The sequence below is a fragment of the Daucus carota genome, chromosome 9 (genome assembly GCF_001625215.2).
Source record: "Daucus carota subsp. sativus chromosome 9, DH1 v3.0, whole genome shotgun sequence".
Taxonomy (NCBI): Eukaryota; Viridiplantae; Streptophyta; class Magnoliopsida; order Apiales; family Apiaceae; genus Daucus; species Daucus carota.
Window position 1 is genome coordinate 27246408 of NC_030389.2, and position 23609 is coordinate 27270016.

The following is a 23609-nucleotide window of genomic DNA, read 5'->3' on the forward strand; positions in this document are numbered from 1 at the left end:
GCAACTGCAGTTGCAACTTTTGCAACCTCAGTTGCAACTAAATGCAACTGAGAACTGTAAGTAACTACAGATGTATGGTGTTCCCCTGACGGGGCCATTAGATTATAATAGAATCAACTGAATGCAACCATATGCAACTGAATACAACCATATGCAACCATATATGTAATTACAAATCCTGATTTCAAGTTCCAGTTTTCAAATGTCATTTTCGACCTCATTTTCGGAATCGAATATATATATATATATATATATATATATATATATATATATATATATATATATATATATATATATATATATATATATATATATATATATATAAACTAAATAGATATATAAACAGAATAAGCAAAATATAAATAGCATATCTCAACAAAAACCAGCCATGAAGGCGAATATAACTAACAAGATTTATATTTACTAAAATATTTTTCAATATATTTGGAAGTTACTTACAAGATTAGCAGAGCATATCTTGCTTGACAGGGTTCTCACTATTACAAATGTATTGTTCAAACTAAATACAAATGTAAGCTCTGTACTGGTTTCTCTCTTCCGACGCTTCAGACGCTTCAGCAAAGATGTGTTTACAGAACGAAAATATGAAAACTCTCTTACCAAATACAATCTGCCTTCTTCTGAAGTTCAGACCTCTTTAAATAACCAAAACTAGATCACTGTGGACACAAGCGTCCAAAATTGAATTATTACAAAGTAAATAGAAAATTATTTTTACAAAAGTAAAAATCACTTTTACTGTTCATGAATAGTAGAATTGCCTTTTCACTGTTTGTCTTCTTCTGCATTATCATATGGCAAAAGGATCTTGTGAATCTTGAAATAACTCGCTGTTATATGGATCATTATTGTTTATTGAATTTTGACTGGAGCCTGTCTCTTCTTTGTCGGAGGCATCTTCTTCAATATTGCTTACTCTCGCATTAATTACTTGAATCAAAGATTTCAATTCATCATTAGATAATTTACTGACTGAATCAAAATCCAAAGATGTTGAAGGACCAGAAGGACTACTACAATGTTCCTTTTCTTTGGAGATAGCTTTACTGATTTGAATTGGAGGGAATTCCTTCTGAACTTGACCAACAATTCGATTTACATCAAACTTATCCCACCATTTAATGAAAAATGTTCTGGAGACATGACTAATCTGACTATGTTGACTGATTATTGCTTCCGACTGCATTGTGGAAACAATTGTTGACTGAACTGGAGTCTTCAGGTTATATTGCCATTTTAAAATCCAAGGGATTTTATATTTGCTACAAAATTGAAGCAATATTGGGATACCTTCAGATTTAGGGTTTACTTTTTGTTTACTAAAATGGGTTATTTGGGCTTTAAGCTGATCTGGAATAATGGCATCTGAAGGGCCAAATCTAGACCACCAAAGGGTAAACCATAGAGGAATCTGACTTTTGAATTTATGATCAAATTGGATAAACCAGGAATGACTAAAAGTCTGATTCTGGTATAAGAATACTTTACTCCATGCTTCAATGTAGTCATAATAACAGAAATGGTTATTTTCTATTAAATGAAGATCTGAAGGATGATCACAGAATTCTGATTGAGAAATAATCTGTTTAATATACAGAGAATGATACAAAACTTTGGTATCATCTTTTCTGTCTAAAATGGGCTTGATTACTATGGAATCAGTTTGAATTAAAATGTCTTTATAATAGGATAATGACTTATATGGAGCAAATGGAATAAAATGCCAACCCTTAGGAAAGAACTGGGCAGCAAGTTTTACTGGATTATTTTTTGGTTCCATGAAATGTTCCACAAAAAATAAGTTTACTTCAAAATTAACAATGTAGTCTGAAGTAGAACTATATTGACTAAATATGGGTTTTTGGGATATTTTACTAGCAGCATTTGAAGGCCCAAAAGGGTCAAAAGCTGGAGGTTTACTAGCTAAGACTGAATTAAAAGGCCTGGGGACTTGGCCCAAAACCTGATATCTGTTTACTATGTCCACGGCTTGGACTGAGTTTACTGGATGGGGAACAATCGCTCCTCTGATAGAACTAGCATAACTAATTGGAGAAGATTTTCCTCTCCCTCTTGAATTACTGCCACCTCTAACACTCATTTTGACTCTCCTGTTTGTAAAAACTCTCTGGTTAGGAAATCAGGGATAGAATTTTCACTTCCTTTAATATACTCAATATCAAAATCAAAAATACTCAATAAAGCTTGCCATCGAGCAAAAATTTGTTTAGAAGCTATATTTTCAACATCTTTTTCTAAAATATATTTTGCTGACTTACAGTCTATTCTTACTAAGAATTTTTGATTTAAAATATCATTTTGGAATTTATTAATACATAAAACTAAACTTAAAATCTCTTTTTTAATAGTTGAATAACTTTTCTGAGTAATATTCCAAGCACCTGAGTGAAAACAAACAATTTGTTCACGGGAAGTAGGAGTTAATTTTTGTTTGAGGATTCCTCCAAATCCAATTTCAGAGGCATCTGTTTCAACAATTTTGAAAGCTAGAGGATTTGAAATACCAAGACAGGGTAAAGTTTTAACATATTTTTTAATATCTTGGACTATAGAAGTATGAATTGAAGTCCAAGGGGAAGGGTTACTTTGTAGACGTTCAAATAAGGGTTTGCATTGTTTCCTCAAATCTTTATAAAATTCTCCTATGTAATTAAGAGACCCTAAAAACCTTTGGAGTTGGGTTTTGTCTAGAATTTCATCTGGGAATTTATCTGCAAACTCAATAGCTCTGTCAATGGGTTTAATATGACCATATTGAATATTATGACCAAGAAATCTAACTTTGGTTTGGAATAGCGAGCATTTACTAGGAGAAAGAACTAACCCATTGGTTTTGATTGTTTTGAAAAAAGAATTCAAGTGTTTCCAATGTTCTTCAATTGAATTCGAATAAATAAGAACATCATCAATATAAACAATTGTGAAATGGCTGAACTGGTTTAGAATATCATTCATAATATTTTGGAACTCACTAGGGGCATTCTTAAGACCAAATGGCATAACACACCATTCAAAATGACCAAAAGGGGTGGTAAATGCTGTTTTATACCTATCTTCCTCAGCTATTTGAATTTGCCAAAATCCGCTTTTTAGATCAAATTTACTAAAGACTACTGCTTGACTTAACCTATTAATTAAATCTTTCTTTATAGGTAATGGATATCTAATCCATTCAATGACTTTGTTTAATGGCTTATAATTAATTACTAATCTAGGGACACCTCTTTCTTTTTCAGCATTTTTGTTAACATAAAATGCTGCACAAGACCAAGGGGACTTACTTTTCGTGATTAATCCTTTTTTTAATAAATCATTTATTTCTTGTTTACATAGTTCCATCTGTTCATGACTCATCTGGATAGGTCTAGCTTTAGTTGGTATTAAATGTTCTTTAAATTCTTTAGCATAAGGAATTTTAACAACATGCTTTTTTCTATGCCAAAAAGCATGGGGAACATCAGAACATACTTCTTTAATTAATATGTCATTAAAGATTTTTATTTTCTTTTGTAAATAATTATCTTTTAATTGTTCTTCAATTCTCTTATATCTAATTTCAGTTTTTAAATATTTTAAATGGTTTCTTTTATTATTTAATATATTAAGGGTTTTAGAAATTGATTGTTCTTGAATAATTTTTAAATCTCTTTCTCTAGGTTCAGTAGTAAATTTAAACGTTACTTTTTGTCCTAAATGACTACTTATTAGTCCTTTAGTAGTGGTTGTAAATGGGTATAATAAATATATAAACGGTCATCCTAAAATCAACTTATCAGTCATATTTTTTATTAAAACAAAGGACGTTTTGAAACATACGTTGTCTTGACAAATATGTACTTTAGATAATTTATATTTAATATCCATTTGACTACCATTAGCAGAGCTTAATCTTTCATTAGTTTTTTCATAATAACTAGTTGGGATTAACCCTTCTTGGATACAATTTAAATCAGCACCAGAATCAATTAAAGCTGGGAGTTCTATGGTGAATGATTTATTAATAACTAATTTAACATTGATATACCATTTTTGGATAGTGATATCCTTTAATCTTTTTAAAGAATGTCCTAGGCTTACTAGATTGTTTTCTGTATCATTTTTAGAAGCTTCCTCTCTTTCTTCTTCTGACGAAGAATCATGGATCTTTAAATTTGGTTTAATATCTTCAATTTCCTGTCTTAATTTAGGAATTTCTTGTTTTAAATTAAATATTTCTTTCTTTATATTATTAACTTCTTGATTTAAAATGGCTAAAGTAACTTCTTTAATAGGACTTTTAAATCTTTCAAGAGTTTTATTAAGACTAACCATTGGTTTTTCTAATTTTTTTATTATCTTTAAACTCTTTATTATCTATTAATAATATTTTGAGTTTATTTATGTATTGAGTCTTTAGTTCAGGATCTGTTATTTTACTAATTAACTCAATTAATAAACTTTGTTCTTCTTCTTCTTTAGTTAAAACATTTAATGTTTTATTTTTTGTTAAAACATTTACTGTTTTATTACAACAATCTTTATTGCAATTATCTTTACATCCTATGGTTATATTTGGTTCACTATTACTATTATCATCAGTATCACTAGTGTTGTGGGAAGGTATTCCAGAATAATTATCAGAACTATAATTATTCTCAATTCGCATTAAATTTAAAATTATATCAGTGTTCTCATCTGATATATTTAATTGGTTAAGTTTTTCTTTAACTCTACATTCATTTTTATAATGACCAAGTTTACCACAACCATGACATACTACTTTACTTTTGTCAAATTTTTTATTAAATTTAGGATGACTCTTAAAGTTTCTTTTCTTAAAAGTTTTTGGTTTTTTATAATACTCTAGATTATTTCTTTTATGACTTCTTGTTTTAATATGGTGCTTAGTTTTTCTAGAAGGTGCTATTGGTGGTAAGCCATATTGTTTACAAAAGGTTCCTAACTCATATTTAGCTTTATCCTTATCTTTATTAATTTGTTTATTGATCTTGGAATCAATGCACATTTTTAATCCTGTCTTTTGAATTTGACTTATTATATCACCATATGTTAAATTATCATAGTCAATGAATCCTAAGTTTTTACTTAATTCTTCTCTAATTTTGTGTGCAAAAAGATTTGGTAATCCATTAACAAATTTTTCTTTCCAGAAAGAATTATTACTGTCATCTCTCATCATTACTCTTGAGGTAAAAACATCTTTATACCATCTAAAATCACTTAAAGTAGGACAAGTTAAATTGCTTAACTGATCATGAATTCTTTCTGTGATATTACTAGGTGTTCCTATAAAATGTTTTATTATAGTGTATATTAATGTATTTATTCCATCAGGCGGTCCCATTCCTATATCTATGTCGAATATAGGATTCCCTTCATCATCTTTCTGAATAGCATATATAATACTATCTCTAGTTTCTGTAGTAAGATGCTTATCCCACCATGCTCTAATAGTTCCAGTAAATCCTCCGGCTAGGATTGCTACTATTTCTGGTTGTCCTAGGTTATTAAAAGATGTCAAATAACTATTAGCTACCATGGACATGTGATTTAGTTTTATTAATAATTCGTGTTCGCTAAGACCATCTATATTCCATTCGTAAGTTTGACTAGAGGAAACAGAAAATTGATTATCTAAATTTCTTTCTTCAAACTGTAGATCTGGGGGAGTTGGTCTAGAGTACCAATTTTTTGTTAAACTAGTTAGATTAGGATTTTTAAAACTTAATTTTTTAAATTGATTTTCAATGTTACTGATAATAGACTCATCACTATCACTACTATCTTCATTTCTTCCTAAAACCGCTACGATTTTAGTTTCTGGTTTATCTAATTTTTTAATTAACCTATCAATAGATTTTACCAGTTCTTGGTCTTTGTTGGGTAATCCCTTACCATATCTATTATTTGTTAAATTTAATAGAGGTTTTTCTAGTTTAATTTCTTGGTTTTGGATTAAAGTTTTATCTTCAAATTTTTCTTCAATTTTATCTAATTGTTTTCCTATGGTTATTAAACATTGATTAGTATAATTATTTTGTTCAATGATTTTCTTTTCTTCACTATTATTCCCATTAGATATTTTAAAGGGGGAAGCAGTAACAAAGTCATTTTTTACTGGAATAATTATGTTTTCTACAGGTGGATGGCTAGAAGTTACTTTTGATCTATCTTCTTTATTCCATTGAGTTTTAGTAATTACATTACACTTACCATAATATTTTTCATACCATATATAAAATGTAATATTTATTTTTTCTTTTATTATAAATTTTTTTCATTTATTAACTATTTTTTTCTCTGTCGTTATGATTGTGGTTATTCCTAAATTGGTGTCTTTTTTCTTTATTATTTTTTGAATTAAAATCTTCATTTAAATTTTCCCAATTAACAGTAAATTCTTTATTAATAACAAGAAGTTGGTTATTAGTTGGTTTTGGTTCAAAATCTGAATGTGTAGGAGATAAATTTTGTTCATCTTCTTCTATTACTTGACTGTTGGTAGAATAAAAAGGACAACTTGTTTGACCTTCATTTATTATACCTTTTGTTCTTATTTCTCTAAGTTTATGTTTACTTAATAGTTCTGAATCTTTCCTGGAGGCTGTTGATGAATCAACTAACTCTTCTAAGATTAGAGGTCTATTTGGATTATCAAAACTTATTCTAACTGTACCATCTAAATATTGTATAACATTTTCTAAATTCATTATATTATTATTTATTGGTCTTTGGGGTGTTTCATTTTCTAAAATCCATTGACTGGGGAGATTAATATCTTTCCAAAGGATTGTTTTTGGAACTTGAATATTAGCTTCACTAGTACTTCCTTGAATTAAAACAGTTTTATCTTTAGGACTTTTGTTTAAAGAATGAATATTTAAATCTGTTTTCATAGTTTTATAATGGATATTATATATTAAAGCTAAAGGTTGTGACCCTTCAATCATTTGGGTTATCTCTCCTGCAGTTTTAATATTTAGTGTTAAAGCTTTTAATAAATGGGGATCATTAAGACTTAAGGTAAAGTCAGGAAAGCAATTAAAGTGGATTGGTCCATTATGAATGCTAGATTCCATTATTCCTAATATACTAGGAACATAGTTTAAAAATCTCGCATCTCTTAAGCATAATAATATACTAGAATTAATACCTTTAATAGTTAATGGTTTTACTGCAACTTGAATTAATCCTATGTGAATATAATTGTAACCTTTTTTTCTATATTTTTTAATTATTTCTTTATCTAAGAGAGAACAATTTTCATGTTCTTTGTTAATAGCATAAATTCTTTCAACAGTTTTAACATTATAGTTTGTTTTAAAGTTATCAGTAAATGTTGACTCATAAATTTGTTTTGGATTAACACTAGGAATATTCCAATTTCCTAATTCTTGACTAATATTTTCATAACTATGTTCTTCCTGATTAATAAAATCTGGGATAGGAGGGATCGAAGACATAGATGACCTTGAGCTTACTGAAGAACTAGTTCTAAAAAGTTTATTCATTAAAATCTAGACTGAGCTTATTATCTTCTAATTTCAGTTTTTAAATGCATACCCTCTTACCTTAAGTAGGCTCATACCTATGTTTTAAATGCCCTTACCTAAACTGCTCACTCTCTTGAGACTTACAAAGGCTCCTGGCTATGACAAACAAGGTGGACTACAGCAAGATAGGTGACTAAAACTGGATTATAAGGATAATGAGATAGATCTGAAAATGACATTTGAAAACTGGAATTTGAAATCAGGTTGCAACACGGCTGGCGCCGCCTGTAGTTGCAAATGAGATTGCAAAAGTTGCAAACAGTATTTTCGAAATTTTTTTTTATGAAAAGGTATTTTTAAAAATAATTCTGGAAGGTAGTATTTTTGAAAACAATAAAAGAAAAGGTAGGTAGTTTTGTAGATTTTGGGATCTTTTTAAAAATACCCATCTGTAAAATTATTTTTTTAAAAATACTACCATCTTTTTCATTGTTTTTAAAAATACCTTTTCATAAAAAATTTTTTTCAAAAATACGATTTGCAACTTTTGCAACCTCATTTGCAACCTTGGGCGGCGCAGCCGTAAAAGTTGCAAATGAGGTTGCAAAAGTTGCAAATGAGGTTGCAAAAGTTGCAAATAAAAAGAGCTATTAACCAAAAAACCCAATCAACTTTTCATATTTTTGCTAAAAAAACCTTTAAACTTTTCTTTTCCCTAACAACCCTAATAAACTTTACTAAATTTATGAAAAAATTTAATCAGAGTTACTTATGGCTTACGTGGACTAATCATGATTAACACATCTTATGTAGCAACATGACTAAAATTAATCAAAAAACTAAAAAAAAGATATTTTTCTGAAGATTTAACTACAAGATCTAAGATAAATATAACTTAAGATTTTGATACAGACTTTCGTGGCCATGAATTTTAACAAGTAATCATGATGATTAAATAGCTTACTTGACAAATTATAACAATTCAAATTAATATATTAGAAGAAAAAACAAGGAGAAAAAAAATCAGACACCTGACAAGCACATCTTCACTTATTTTCATATTATTTTTTAAATCAAAATTATAATATATCATGCTATAAAATCATAATCCGCCAATTATCCTTAAGTAGAATATATATATATATATATATATATATATATATATATATATATATATATATATATATATATATATATATATATATATACACACATATGACTAGCTCGTAGAAGTTAGACAATATAAATTAAGTGTAAATAAATTATAAAACGGTCAAAATAATATATTCTTTGGTATAAACGATGAAAACACTTAGATCTTCCTTATAGCGTGGGTTTATGAAATTATAATATTATAAAATATTAAAGAAAAAATTATATTTATTAATGAATAGACAATATGTGGCACATATGTGTATAAAGAAATGCAAATTAAGGAAAGATACTTAACAATTAAGATTGATAAATTTAACCATGGTTTATTTTATATATTTTTATATAATTTAATAAAATTTATTGGGGTTGTTAATTAAATAAAAAGTTCAAAGGTTTTTTTGCCAAAAAAGGATAAGTTGATTGGGTTTTTTGGTGAATAGCTCCAAATAAAAATGGAAAGTTGCAACTGTTGCAACTAGTTCAACTGAAAACTGTAAGTTGCAAAAGTTGCAAATGAGGTTGCAAATGAAGTTGCAACTGCAGTTGCAACTTTTGCAACTGCAGTTGCAACTTCATTTGCAACCTCAGTTGCAACTAAATGCAACTGAAAATTATATATAGTTGTAAATGAGGTTGCAAAAGTCGCAAATGAGGTTGCAACTGCAGTTGCAACTTTTGCAACCTCAGTTGCAACTAAATGCAACTGAGAACTGTAAGTAACAACAGATGTATGGTGTGCCCCTGACGGGGCCATTAGATTATAATAGAATCAACTGAATGCAACCATATGCAACTGAATACAACCATATGCAACCATATATGCAATTACAAATCCTGATTTCAAGTTCCAGTTTTCAAATGTCATTTTCGACCTCATTTTCGGAATCGAATATATATATCCGAAAATGAGGTCGAAAATGACATTTGAAAACTGGAACTTGAAATCAGGTTGCAACACGGCTGGCGCCGCCTGTAGTTGCAAATGAGGTTGCAAAAGTTGCAAACAGTATTTTCGAAATTTTTTTTTTATGAAAAGGTATTTTTAAAAATAATTCTGGAAGGTAGTATTTTTGAAAACAATAAAAGAAAAGGTAGGTAGTTTTGTAGATTTCCCTTTATTCTTTATACTTGGTCAAAAATTAATCAATTTGACCATTAAAAATCAAAACAGGACACTTAAAATGAGATGGAGGGAGTATATATTTATTCATGGATTAAGCTATATATCCAACTTCAATTTTGTACCACTCTAAATAAAATTTTGTCATGGTCCACGAAGTATCCAAGCAGAAACGGATTTTTAGATTATGGCTAAAATTTTGACGTAATTCTCACGGATTTATACTATAGTCAAAGTTATTACTCCCTCCGTCCCACCCATTTCTTATCAAATGGGTTGGGCACGGAGGTTAAGAAATATGTATAAAGTAGTGGAAAAGAGGAAGAAAAGTGGGTAAAGTGGTGGGATCTATTGATTTTTAATGTATAAAATGAAGATAGTGAAGTAAAAGTAGTGTGAAAAAGAAAGAAAAGTGGAGAAGTGGCGGGACCCATTGACTATTTTTGGTAAGTTTTGAAATGTAAAGAATTGGATAGGACAACCAAAAAAGAAAGTGTAAAGAAACGGGTGGGACGGAGGGAGTAACAACTTATCCGTTAGGTGGTCCACTTCTCATCTAATTCAATTAATTTAAATCCTGTCAATCGTTTAATTTAACCATTTTTCATTTCAATGCAAAATATATTTTAAATTTGCCTGCCGCTTACAAATCCATTTTGTTGCAATAACATATGAAAGGATGTAGCAACCCCAGTTTCCTCACCAACTTGCATTCATTTATCATCAAAACTGGTTATCTTCACAGTTTCTATGCTGCGAGCAAGTTCACCGCATTTGATATGTTTGATGAATTGCCTCAGCCAACCTCAATTACATGGACCTCTATTTTAAGATGCTGTAACCGTGACAGACGCTTTAGACACACTTTATGTCTTTTCTCAATCATGGGCTTTTATCAAAAACCTCATCCTCTTGCAATTCTGTTGGCGTTGAAGGCTTGTGTTGGGTTGAATTCACTTAAGTTTGGCAAAATGATTCATGGGTTTGTCAAAAAAGATGATATTATTGATTCAAACTTGTTTGTTGGTTCGGGTTTGATTGATTTGTATTCGAAATTTGGAGTAATGACTGATGCTGTTAGAGTGTTTGAGGGATACCCGCAACCTGATGTTGTATTGTGGACGATGATTGTTACGGGGTATGAGCATAATGGTTGTCCACAGGAAGCTTTGGCATTTTTTGCCAGAATGGTGAATGTGGCGGGTGTTAGTCCAGACCAAGTCACGCTTATTAGCGTTCTTTCAGCCTGTGCTAAATTATTGTATTTGAAGGACGGAAGTAGTGTTCATGGAATGTTGATTAAAATGGGATTGGGTAATAGGTTATCGTTGGTTAATGCATTGTTAAATTTATATGCAAAGACTGGATCTTTGGATGATGCGGCTAGTTTATTTAGAATAATGGAAGAAAAGGATGTGATTTCATGGGGGGCTATGATTTCTTGTTATGCTCATAATGGTGCTGCTAAAGAAGCAGTGGATCTTTTTAATAGGATGATTTTTGAAAAGGTTGAACCAAATGAAGTCACTGTTATAAGTGCTTTACAGGCATGCGAAGCCAGTTGTAATTTGGAAGAGGGTAAGAAGATCCATCAGCTTGCTATTCAGAAAGGGTTGGAATTGGATATCTTAGTATCTACTGCATTGATTGATATGTACATGAATTGTTCTTCCCCTGATGAAGCAGTTGAACTTTTCTATAGAATGCCGGAAAAAGATGAGGTTGTATGGTCTGCATTGTTAAGTGGTTGTGTTCAAAATGGAAAGGCACACAAGTCGGTGGCTACCTTCCGCAATATGCTATCAGGTGGAGTTCAACCAGATGGTAATGTTATCGTGAAGATTCTTACAGCTTATTCCGAGTTGGGAATAATTCAGCAAACTTTATGCCTGCATGGCTATGTCATTAGAGCTGGCTATGAAAATAATTCTTTTGTTGAGGCTTCACTCATTGAATCCTACTCTAAGTGCGGTTCCCTGGACAATGCAATCAAGATTTTTGATAAAACAACCAGGAAAGATGTTGTTATATGGAGTTCGATGATTGCAGGTTACGGAGTTCATGGGCAAGGGAGGGAAGCACTAGATTTGTTTTATTTGATGGTCAATAACTCGTTAGTGAAACCTAATAATGTCACTTTCCTTTCAGTTCTATCTGCCTGTAGTCATGCAGGCTTAGTTGAAGAAGGGATTTGCTTATTTAATGCAATGGTTAATGAACATCAACTTACACCTGATTCAAATCATTATGCAATAGTTGTTGATCTTTTAGGCCGTACTGGAGAGTTGGAAAAGGCAATGGAAATTATTAACCTAATGCCAAAAGTTGAACCACATGTTTGGGGAGCTTTCCTTGGTGCTTGTACTATTCATCAGAAGACGGTATTGGGAGAGGTTGCTACAAGGAATCTCTTACAATTAGACTTTGAACATGCAGGGTATTACATTCTTATGTCAAATATATATGCTGCTGATGGAAAATGGGATAATGTGGCAGAAATTAGAAATTTGGTTAAACAAAAGAAAATGAAGAAGGTATCAGCTGTAAGTATAATTGAGGCTAACAGTGAGGTCCACAGTTTTGTCGCTGGAGATAGATCTCATCCCATGACCACGAATATATACATGTTGCTGAAAAAGTTGGAGTTAAATATGGGAGCAGAGGGCTATGTGCCTGATGCAGGAGTTTCAGTGCACCATACAGAGGATTTTGCATCATCTTGAAAGATAGGCACCCTTAACTATGAATAATTTTTCTATCTCGAGGTCCAGGGAATTGTCGTGTTGATATGAAGAACCTTTAGCTTATTTTTGAGGTGTACAACTAATGGCAATAGACTTGCTCAGATATCCTCAGTCATGGTATATACTAGATCACATGACAGCCTTTGTTTGAAGGGAGGATTCCAGAAGGTAAAAAACTCTTTCTAAAAGAATTTATTTGATGGTTCTAAGTTATTAAAAGATTGCTTGTGAATTCTATTTTTAGCATGCTTCAGCTAAGGGTTTTGTAGATTGGAAATGCTCTTAACTGTACGACATTGGACATTGAGCAGTTGTACCGATTTATCAGAGTTTAAGCAAATTTTTTAATGAATAAAAATTTGGAGTTTGATGGGATGTTAAACTTATTACTACCGATGCAATATAGAAAATAAATAGAACTCTTTTTATTTCAAGAGCAAACTCACGACTAGGCGGACTATACTACAAAGTACAAATTGATGCGTATCTACATACTGATGGAGAAAAGCACATGAAGAAACGCAAAAACCTTATACTTTCCAACTACAAAATCTTGAAACTGGAAGGAGTTATCTGCTGCCGTGTTTCTCTAAGGTCTGAGCTCCAGTCCATCCTTGCTACGGATACTGCTGTGACTGCTCTCGTTTGATTCGTCATATCTGAAAGGTGTTGCCTGTTTATCATCTGCACATTCGGTTGGAGGCATCAAGCTGAAGCCCTTAATTAGGGAACCAACTCCTTGATCCCATGAGAAGATGTGAATGTATATAGAAACCCTTGCATGGCGGTGTAATGAGAGCTTCTGGCTGAGGGAAACAGTATCATAGCATCGAATTGCTCCTGTTTGAGAAACTATCCACGGAAGGACTTTCTGATTAGATACTCTTGAAATCACTAGGAGTTTACCTGATCTGTTTGCTTCTTTGTACAGACTGCAGAGGCCTGACCGTGTTGAAGGGGCATCATCATCATCTTCAGCTACAGAAGATATGTATATAAAACCCTGTGGAACAAAACAAGCAAAGACAGTAAATTGCTGAGGTAAGATATATATATGTTCTATTGCAAGTACAGAAATAGGTTCACAAAGAAAACATAATAATGTGAGGAATAATTTATCAAGCAAAATATGATGATATGTGACAGTGGAAAGAGGAAATGTCCATGTTACATACTTGAATCTACTTTATCACTTGATTTGAATTTTGAGCATTACTAGGAGTTTGTGAAGGAAGATGGAAAAACAGTTACCGACCTCCTCCGTGCGACTGATTGCAAAGCCAAGCTTTGTGTCACTTTCTTTTATTTTGATTTCAATAGGCACTTCTCCTTCTTGAGGAGAATACCATAACCTAACTGCTCTAACTACACCGATGTCCACCCCGTGGTAATCCTCAAAGCCATACAAACTTGCATTAGCAAGGTTGGCTAGATCTGACAACGATCCAGTATTTACTGTAGAAGAAGCAGTCTCTCCAGAGATCTGTTTTTTAAAAAAAAATAGAAGACTACATAAGCATGATGACAAAAAATACTACAGTTAACTCCTTTGCACATTAAGATTTAGATTTGGCAGTTCTGCACAGGATAAAGATATACTTTCCTTTCATACTCTAGCTGTAACATAGAGACAGATTCTAACAGTAACGGTAAGCTTATTACACATTAGAGTTTTAATGTGAGTCAACTTTCAGCTATAGTTTCAAAGAGTCAAGCCAAAGTCAACTTGCTGATGGAACAAATGTTTATTGAGTAGAGCTGAATCACGTTTGGGTTGAGTTTGAGATTTTTTATGTATTATTATAATCAAGCACATTTTTGTAGTCAATATTATCGAGTTTCAGTCTAGCTCAAAAAAACTTTCTGAAATGTTGTTTACTGTAACATTTATGCAGCATACTCAGCTTAAAATGACAATATGCGTACGAAGTTTTTCATTCTCACTCATTCATTCATTTACTATTATTATCAAGGAATTTTTATGCAGGTTCCTAAATCGAAATTATACCTTTGTAAGTAGTGATTCAGTCTGGATGTTCATGAAAACAATAGGTACCCCTGAAGCCTGAGAGGAGGTTAGCCATGCATTTGATCTAGCAAGAGTGTCCTCCAAATCATTGTAGCGCGAAGGATTTCTATCTGAGGTTCTAGGAAGGAAGAGCATTGAAAGAAAAAAGCTCGAGTTTGGAACTTGTAGCTGCTCCAGCATTTTCCTTCCCCAAGGGTAAGCAACATGTCCATCTTGAAGTGGAGTCTTAGCTAATGCATCCACCATCCTAGAGTTCCTTGAAGCTGCATGAAATTTACTAGAGTAACATTGGTATATGTATGGAAGAATAGTTAACACGAAATATAAAACATTATAATATAGATATTTCAACCTTACAATATAAGTTACAAATTTAGTAAAGTTGGTTTTGAAGTGAAAATTCTGCAGGCGAGACTACAAACAACTAAAACAAAATAACATTACCGCAGGATCATCTTATATACTTATGGTTTATATCAAGGCTAAATGCTCTTTTAACTCTCCATGTTTGGGGTGTGTACCGATACGGTCTCAATATTTTAACTCGGCCGATTCAACCCTCCAAGTATGCGATATATTCCTATTAGCCTCCATACCAAAAAACAGTATATAACGAATAGACAACCATGACATTTCACACTCGTGAGAGTTAAAAGGACATTAAACATTGAGAGTTAAAAGGAACATCTAATATATTTTTTAGGGGTTAAAAGGAACATCTAATGTATTCTTTATGGGTTAAAAGAAACTAGCAAATTTCATCTTTAATAGTAATTGTCAAGTTTACCCTCCGTTATATACCGTTTTTTGGCTTCATCCCGGGATGAGAGCTAATCTGAACATATCGAATACTTGGAGGGTTGAATCGGCCGAGTTAAAATATTGAGAGCGAATTGGTACACACCTCCAAACATTGAGGGTTAAAAGGACATTAAGCCTTATATCAATCTTTGTTACTTCTATACTATGTTCTAAAACTCCCCGATTTATTGAAAAATTCCCGATTAGTTTCAATTACTTATTTCTACAACCATGCTTTTATATGAATACAGAATAGGATTTATCTTATCTTATCTGGATGCTTATCATCCAGAGATGCAGTTATATGATAATATGAATATTCATGGCAATAATATATGCAAGGGGAGGCAAGTGGGTGAGTGGTCAATTAGCATAATTGATTCAGAATTGTGATCATTCATCATATGCTAGGTTGATTATCAAGGACTTTGACAAAGTCAACTTAAATATTATCTTCAACAAAGGTTAACCAGCCAGCATTAGGCTGCTGTAGAATGTGTGATAAAACCTCACTATCAGGGAGACAGCCATTACACATAGGGTCTATCAGCCAAGAAAACAACAAATGAAAAATAGTCTGATAGGAAAAAACAAAACAAGAAGCCTATTACTGGACAAAATGGTATGCCACAAATGTGTGATATACAAAATTACACTGATATTAGAGAAAAATATAGCCCCCACATTTTTTAATATAACAATTTAATGCACTAGGTAAAAGCTTTTATTTCACTGCAGTTTTCAATCTTACTTCCACAAAGATCATTACAGTTAGGTGCGCCATATAAGTAAATCGTTTAAGGGGTCATATATATAGCCCATGTTTGTTTAGCAGGATCAACAGGCTTCTGCTTTTCCTGGCCCGCATGTGTATACTTTTAAAAAGATGAGAATACTAACTTTTCTTTCAGAGTTTCTACTTCTTTTCTAAACATTTTACTTATCTTATTTAATTTTCACTTCTAATTCACTTCTTTATTTTAAGTAAAGAATCATTTTTCGTAAGCTTGTCCAAACAGCCCCACAACGGCCCCACAGTATATTAAAACCAATAACTCCATTGCAAGTACAAAATCTTATTTTTTGCGCAGAAGTAGATAATCTAGAGTACTTTAGGATGCAGCAAAGATATATCAAAGGGAATACGAAGAATTAGTACTGGTAACATTCAGCATTATAGGGTGGATGGAATCGATCAGTGTAACTATAGTTATGTGACAAGTACATTTCATATAGTTGCATGTCAAATTGAATTTAATCATATAGTTAAGGCTCAATGCCCTTCTGGTCAGTTTACTGGAAAATGCCTCGTATACCACAATTTTTATAAAAAATATCCAAAATATCTGAGTTTTGAGAATGACCTGAAATATAACTATGAATGCCAGATAATCCAGTATTTTGATTTTTGGAAGAAAACATTTTACGTTTCGGTCTGAAAATCACTACAAAATGTAATATAATCTGACGTCTTAGACTAAAACGCTGTGTGAAACATTGCACGATCCCACATTTTGTATTACAAGTGATATTTGGTTCCATCTTTATATTCATAAACGCTATATAATTTGGAATTTACCTTGTAAATTGAAGCATTCTGCCTCCGTCCGATTAACAAACCCAACGGCATAACCAGGATCCCGTGTCGACCTCAACAAGTACTGTTTCCTCCCAGCAGACTCATTAGGCACAATACAACCCTCAAACTCAGCAAACTCATCCAACCCCCGTCGAACTCGCACCCTTATCGACGTGTCCCTGGACTTGTAACACTCATGTAAGATTTTCTGAACACCATTCCTTCCGTTCTTGAAAGGAGCTCGCACGGTGAGGTTGCCAACAGCGATGATCTCGACAATGTCTCCAGTGTGCAGAGTGTCAGCTGTCCATTCTTCGGCTTTGGAGTTGGTTTTAAAGCACTGGATGGAGACGAGTGGGGTGTTGTTGGGTGAGCTCAGTGGTGTTGATCGATGGGATGAAGCTGGGGAGGAGATTGAGGAGAATGAAGCGTTTGTTGGGCTTGAAACATCCATTATCATTTCATTGCTGTTTCTTCCTTTAGGCTTTTTTTTTTTTGCCGACAAACAAAGGATTTTATTAATACCAAGCGCAAACTCCCTATCAACTACAATCTTGTGAAACAAAAACGAACTAAATCGAATAGTCGTTTTGTTTTCAGATCGTTTAACAAGTAGAATATTCATATTTTTTGATCTAAAAAGTATTATAATGATATTTCGAGCAATCCAACCTACATCAGTTATGAAACTAATAGTATCGCAATTGACCTTCACATAAGCATCATCTGTAGCCAATGTTCAGAACTATCAGTCAAATCAACTGATCCTGGAGCACCAAACGTCTCCAAAACATGAACAATTATTTGTTGTGAAAGGTGAGCTCTTGCGGTATCCACCATTGTTCCAAAATCGATGCGAGTCTTATCGATCTCCCAAAATACCGTATAAATCTTTTTCAGATTGATAATCGAACGACACATCAAGACACATAAAAATACGAAAACATAAGATACTGACATCACAAAAAGATGGGCACACACTGACATCCCAAATCCCAAAAAGATGGGCACACACTGACATCCCAAAAAATATGGGTACACAACCTTGATAACAAGGTACTCAAACAAGATTAGATCTTGGTTTTTATTGAAAAACTAGTAATATAATAGAGGAGATGAGAGAGCGAAGGGGTTAATTGGTGAGAAGATGAAGATCTGGGAGGCGGAGAAGTGACGGTTGAAACCCTAAAGGAGTCGACTCTCAAAACGAGAGAGAAAAGAATACCCTTCCTTTAGGCTTTTACTCTCATACAAATATGTAAACGAACCAAGTCGAGTTTCTGCGAGTCGAGTTCGAGTTTTTGCTAAACGAGTCGAGCTTGATAGATAAGGTAAACGATCATTTTTTGTTGTTCGAACTCGAATTCGTTAAGAACCGAGTCGAGCTCGAGCTGGTCGCGAACAATTCGAGTCAAATCGAGTTCGAGTCGAGCCGTGCCGTTCGCGAAAATTTGATTTTTTTTTGAAAAAATAATTAATATTAAAAAAAAATTTAAAATATTTCTTGAAGATTCAACCACACAGATGTTGGGATATTCTTATTTTAATGATTTTACAAAAATATCACAAAACAAAAAATATATTTGATGTGAATTTTTAATAATCAACAAGTGAAATAACTAGTACTTTATATATGTCTGATCCTGAATTGATGTTATATTTTTTTCTCAAAAAAATTATTGACAATTTAACAGTAAGGATGTTAAGATCTAGTTATTTTAATGATATAAAAGAAAATATCAAAAATGAAAAAAATTATATTTCATTATCCATATTTTTTTTACACAATAAAAATTAAAAAATCATATATATTTTGTTTAACGAGTCGAGTTGAGTTCGAGTTTAACGAGCCGAGTCGAGCTCGAGTCAATTACAAGTCGAGCTCGAGTCGAACACTAGTAAAACTCGACTCGACTCGAGTTTCTTAACGATCAAATTTTTTTGTTCGAACTCGAGCTCGATAACGAACCGAGTCGAGCCGAGTCGAGCTTTAAACGAGTCGAGCCGAGTTTGTTCGCGAATAGTTCGGTTCGTTTACAGCCCTACAAATATATTTAGCGGCATGAGAAATCAAAGTAGGAGAGGGATAATAAAGAATCGGATTTTCTAATGTGTGACGATGTCATATATTAACAATTAATTTTATTTAGGTATTATATTTTTATTGGCTCGTATTCAGATAAACATGTATGTCTAAATTTTTTTGTCAATTGAAATATTTTATTTTATTCTGAATCCAAATATTTTATTTTATTAAAAAGTAGTGGTTAATTGATATATATAAACGTACTAGAAAGACTCTAATAACATATCGATCAATTTTAAAAAAACGGTTTGGCTAGTGTGTGCCCATGAGCACATGCTAAGCGCGGAAATTTTTATATTTGGGAGATTTTGATTGGTGTGGTTGGTGTATTTGCAGGGGGGTCCACCATTATCATGAGATAGGAGCCAATCAAAATGATCCAAGCACATAATTTTCCGCGCTTAGCATGTGCCCATGGGCACACCATAGAAAAACCGTTAAAAAAATTATGATTAATTTCTCATTAGTTTTTAAATATTATTATGTTAATTTATCAATAATATTCCAATTTAACAAAAAAAAAAATTCTATTTACTTAAAAATTTCTAATGAATTTTAAATTGAATAGTCAACTTATTTATGATTCCCGATTCGTGCATGGATACTGGATAATTATTGATGTGGACGAGGTAAGAATGTTAAAGTTGACTAGGTGTATCATGTATGTCTGAATTCTTTGTAAGGGTCTGCTAGCGGGTTGAGTCAATGAGTCGTCGCTTCTCTTGTATTTGACCACTATTCATTTCCACCAATTTGTTTATCCTGTAACTTTGGCCAAATGTAACCGATATGAGTATTTTGATAAAATAAAAGGAAGCCTCAAATGTCGATCAAGTTTATCGTCAACTCAAAAGTCAACCGAAAGCCAAAAAAATTAACAGTGACAACGCCATCCATCTTGAGGTCTCAAAGAATAATCACGGAGAGGAATCAAAGTAGACAAGTCAATGAACTAATGAAAATCAAGTAGATAGCTAACTGTTACTCTAGCTTCACATTCTACTTCTAGAAATAATTTGAATTAATAAGAGCCCAAACAAATATGTTCCTCCAATCACATAACAAAAATAACAAATCTGTATGGGGTTGGATTTTAGGTGTGTGAATATAAATAACAAAAAGATAAAAAATAAAAATGGATTAATTATCATGTAAGTAAGTGAGTCACTGCTTACAAAACTGACTCAACATTCATTTGAAATTTTTTATCAAAAATATTATTTTGTCGTTAATCGAAATTCTTAAATATATATTGAGTTCCACACAATTTTTTATGAAAGGAATTAATGAAAAATTTTGAATTATATTTTAGATTTTCAAAAATTTATCTACTATTTATTTTTATTCAAATAAATTGTTTTAATCAGCTACTAATCACAATTGTTCATCCATCTCACAATCCAACAGTGTATACAATAGTCTAAAAATATTATGCCGTTCACTGAGTCCAACTCTAATATCATATAATATAATTGTAAGCAAAAAGTTGCTAGTGACGAGCAAACCTATGAGTATCTCTTAAATACATATGATATGTTTTAATTATTGAAATGAATGCGCATATATAATTTTCAAAACAATTAAATTTTAACACAATATAATTGAAATACAAAATAATTAAATTTTATATTTTTCTAAAAAAGTTTTTCCATTGGTAATAGATAAAACTTGGTAACAAATTAAAATCAATTGAAAAAAGTATTTTTTTTTTATTTCAAAATTAAAAATATTGTACTGGGAGGTTGGGAAAGGGGTTAGGTTGTTCTGTTTCTACGACCGACGAGAGTAGTAAAAAAACGAAGTAATGAAATAACACTTCTCACTTCCAGCTTTGGAATCCAAAAAAAACCGCTGTAACTTTTTTGTCCGGCTCTTGAAGCGGGCTTCTCTTTAAAAAAAACTAGTACTTCTTCAATCCAAACACCGGCTATATCTACAGGGATGACACATCATTTTTTGAAAAGTTGCTAGTGACGAGCAAAGCTATGAGTAACTGTTAAATACATATGATATGTTTTAATTATTGAAATGAACGCGCATATATAACTCTCAAAATAGTTAAACTTTAACACAAAATAATTGAAATACAAAATAATTAAACTTGATATTTTTAAAAAAGTTTTTTCATTGGTAATAGATAGAACTTGTTAACAAATTAAAAAAGTATTTCTTTTGTTTATTTCAGAATTAAAAATATTGTAGAGGGAGGTTGGGGAAGAAGTGGTTAGATTGTTTTGTTTCTTACGATTGACGAGAGAAACACAAAAATGAAGTAAGAAAGTAGAACTTCTCACTCCCGGCTTTGGAATCCAAAAAACTGCTATGACTTTTTTGTCTAAAAAGATCTCGAGCTCTTGAAGCGGGCCGGTACTTTTTCAATCCAAACACCCATAATATCTATTTATTTGAAAAGTAATTGGGATATATTTTTGAGATCTTTAGTAATTTTTGAAATGGAATGGAATAGGCATGACACATATGAAATTTTTAAAAAATTTCATTCTTTACTCTATTTTATTCCCTACATCATATGCTAGATATCATCCTTTCCATTTGAGATGAAATGCTTCATTCTCTCTCATCCTCAATTTCTTCCCAAATCTTATCATAGCAATTTTGCACTCATTCAAATTTTTTCAAAACTTTCTTCCTCTGTTAGTTTCAAGTATTTTTTACTCATTTCATTGCATTCCATTCCATTCTCCCCAACCAAACACAACATTAGTAATTTTTGGAATGGAATGGAATAGGCATGACACAGGCAGTTGTTACCAGGTGAAACAATAAACTAAACGAACCCACTCACGAACCATCTCCTCGTCAATGGCACCTGCAGTGTAGCAGCGAAATGTGGCGCAAGTCTAGCAAACTCGCACGCTACATAATCAATAATCCCATGTTCTGCTGTTTCCCTAATTATCCAACCTCGCAGACTTCAATGATTCTTTTCAACTTCTCTGCCATTTTTTAATCTCAGATGACTTGCTATAAATCATGACATTCTTCACATTTTCACTATATCCTGGACTAAGTAAATCCAATGACTTCTCTGTTCTTCATAGCGGCTCTTTTTCTAGCTGCTGCAGCATCATTAGTTACTTGCTGCCCGCCTTCAGACAGGGCAGCATTGCTGGCCTTGAAAGCTTCCCTGCACGAACCATTCGTCGGGATTTTCAAGTCGTGGACGGGCAACGACTGCTGTCGTAACTGGTATGGAGTTACCTGCGACCCTAACAATGCTCGTGTGACATATATTAATCTTCGAGGCCAATCAGAAGATCCAATTTTCCACAAGGCTAACCGGACTGCTTACATGTCTGGAACTATTTCCCCTGCTTTGTGTCAATTAACTTGGCTCTCAAGCATTATTATTGCAGATTGGAAAGGCATTTCCGGCTTCATCCCGAACTGCATTTCGTATCTCCCAAATCTCCGAATACTCGACCTCTTCGGTAACAAACTGACCGGCCAGGTCCCCAGACACATCGGCCATCTCAAACGCCTCAAAATTTTAGATTTAGCCGACAATGAATTATCAGGTTGGTTGCCTAATTCGATATCAAATTTATCTTCTCTAACACATCTAGATCTCCGAAACAACCAGATTTCGGGTGCATTGCCCCGAAACCTAGGAAATCTCAGAATGATGAGCCGGGCCCTACTGAGCCGGAACCAGATCACCGGTCCCATCCCAAACTCCTTATCAAAAATCTACCGACTCTCCGAATTAGACCTCTCGTTGAATCAAATCTCGGGCTCCATCCCGCGGTCCCTCGGCAAAATGCGAGTCCTCGCAACACTAAATCTCGATGGAAATAAATTATCAGGGAAGATACCATCAAAATTACTACACTCAAGTGTGAGTATTTTGAATCTGAGCAAGAATTCCCTTGACGGTACCATTCCCGATGTGTTCGGACCGAGATCGTATTTGACATCAATAGATTTGTCGTACAATGAGTTGAAAGGTCCGATTCCGAAATCGATAAGTGATGCGAGTTACGTGGGGCATTTGGATGTGAGTCATAATCACTTGTGTGGGGCGATTCCGGCTGGGTCACCGTTTGATCGTCTTGATGCGTCGTCGTTTTCTAGCAACGATTGTCTGTGTGGGAAGCCGCTTAGAGCTTGTTAGACATTTTAAGTTGAAGCTAGCTAGCTCAAGAAGCGTGGATGTTTATGGATTACACATACATGGTAAATGATTAATTAGTTTAATTTATGTTTTGTTATTATTAGTGCATGCAGCTTGTTATGCTCGAATCTGTACCCATTTGGCCATTTTCTGTATCTGTGGATTCTGTTTTTATAAACTGGGGTAAGCAGGGTGTGCATTCGGTTTGGTTAACTAAAAATCAAACACAAAAATATAATAACGAATTATAATATTATTTGAATTTAAAATGAAAACATGAATTCGTGTGTTTTTCACCTGAAAACTTAATTATCACGCTACATTTCACATTAATTTCATTTTTTGGGATGAAACTCCTTATTTTTCTAAAGTCAGTTTATCTAGGTTTAAAATTCGAGTTTTAAGTCATTTTCGACTTAAATTAA

General features: G+C 32.7%; 3 protein-coding genes across 3 annotated transcripts; 2 read left to right on the forward strand and 1 right to left on the reverse strand.

The window, feature by feature from the left end:
* Positions 1-10344: 10344 nt before the first annotated feature.
* On the forward strand, positions 10345-12842 carry LOC108203041 (putative pentatricopeptide repeat-containing protein At3g01580). Its single transcript, XM_017371735.2, has one exon. The coding sequence runs from the start codon at positions 10482-10484 to the stop codon at positions 12531-12533; it is 2052 nt and encodes a 683-aa protein (XP_017227224.1). The 5' UTR covers positions 10345-10481; the 3' UTR covers positions 12534-12842.
* A 115-nt stretch (positions 12843-12957) lies between these two features.
* LOC108203042 (uncharacterized) lies at positions 12958-17486 on the reverse strand. Its single transcript, XM_064084660.1, has 5 exons — positions 16964-17486; positions 14563-14846; positions 13810-14037; positions 13461-13557; positions 12958-13360 (listed from the first exon to the last, which is right to left on the reverse strand). The coding sequence occupies exons 1-5, from the start codon at positions 17421-17423 to the stop codon at positions 13278-13280; spliced, it is 1152 nt and encodes a 383-aa protein (XP_063940730.1). The 5' UTR covers positions 17424-17486; the 3' UTR covers positions 12958-13277.
* Positions 17487-21950: 4464 nt separating this feature from the next.
* Positions 21951-23362, forward strand: LOC108201950 (DNA damage-repair/toleration protein DRT100). Its single transcript, XM_017370295.2, has one exon. The coding sequence runs from the start codon at positions 22090-22092 to the stop codon at positions 23182-23184; it is 1095 nt and encodes a 364-aa protein (XP_017225784.1). The 5' UTR covers positions 21951-22089; the 3' UTR covers positions 23185-23362.
* Positions 23363-23609: the final 247 nt, after the last annotated feature.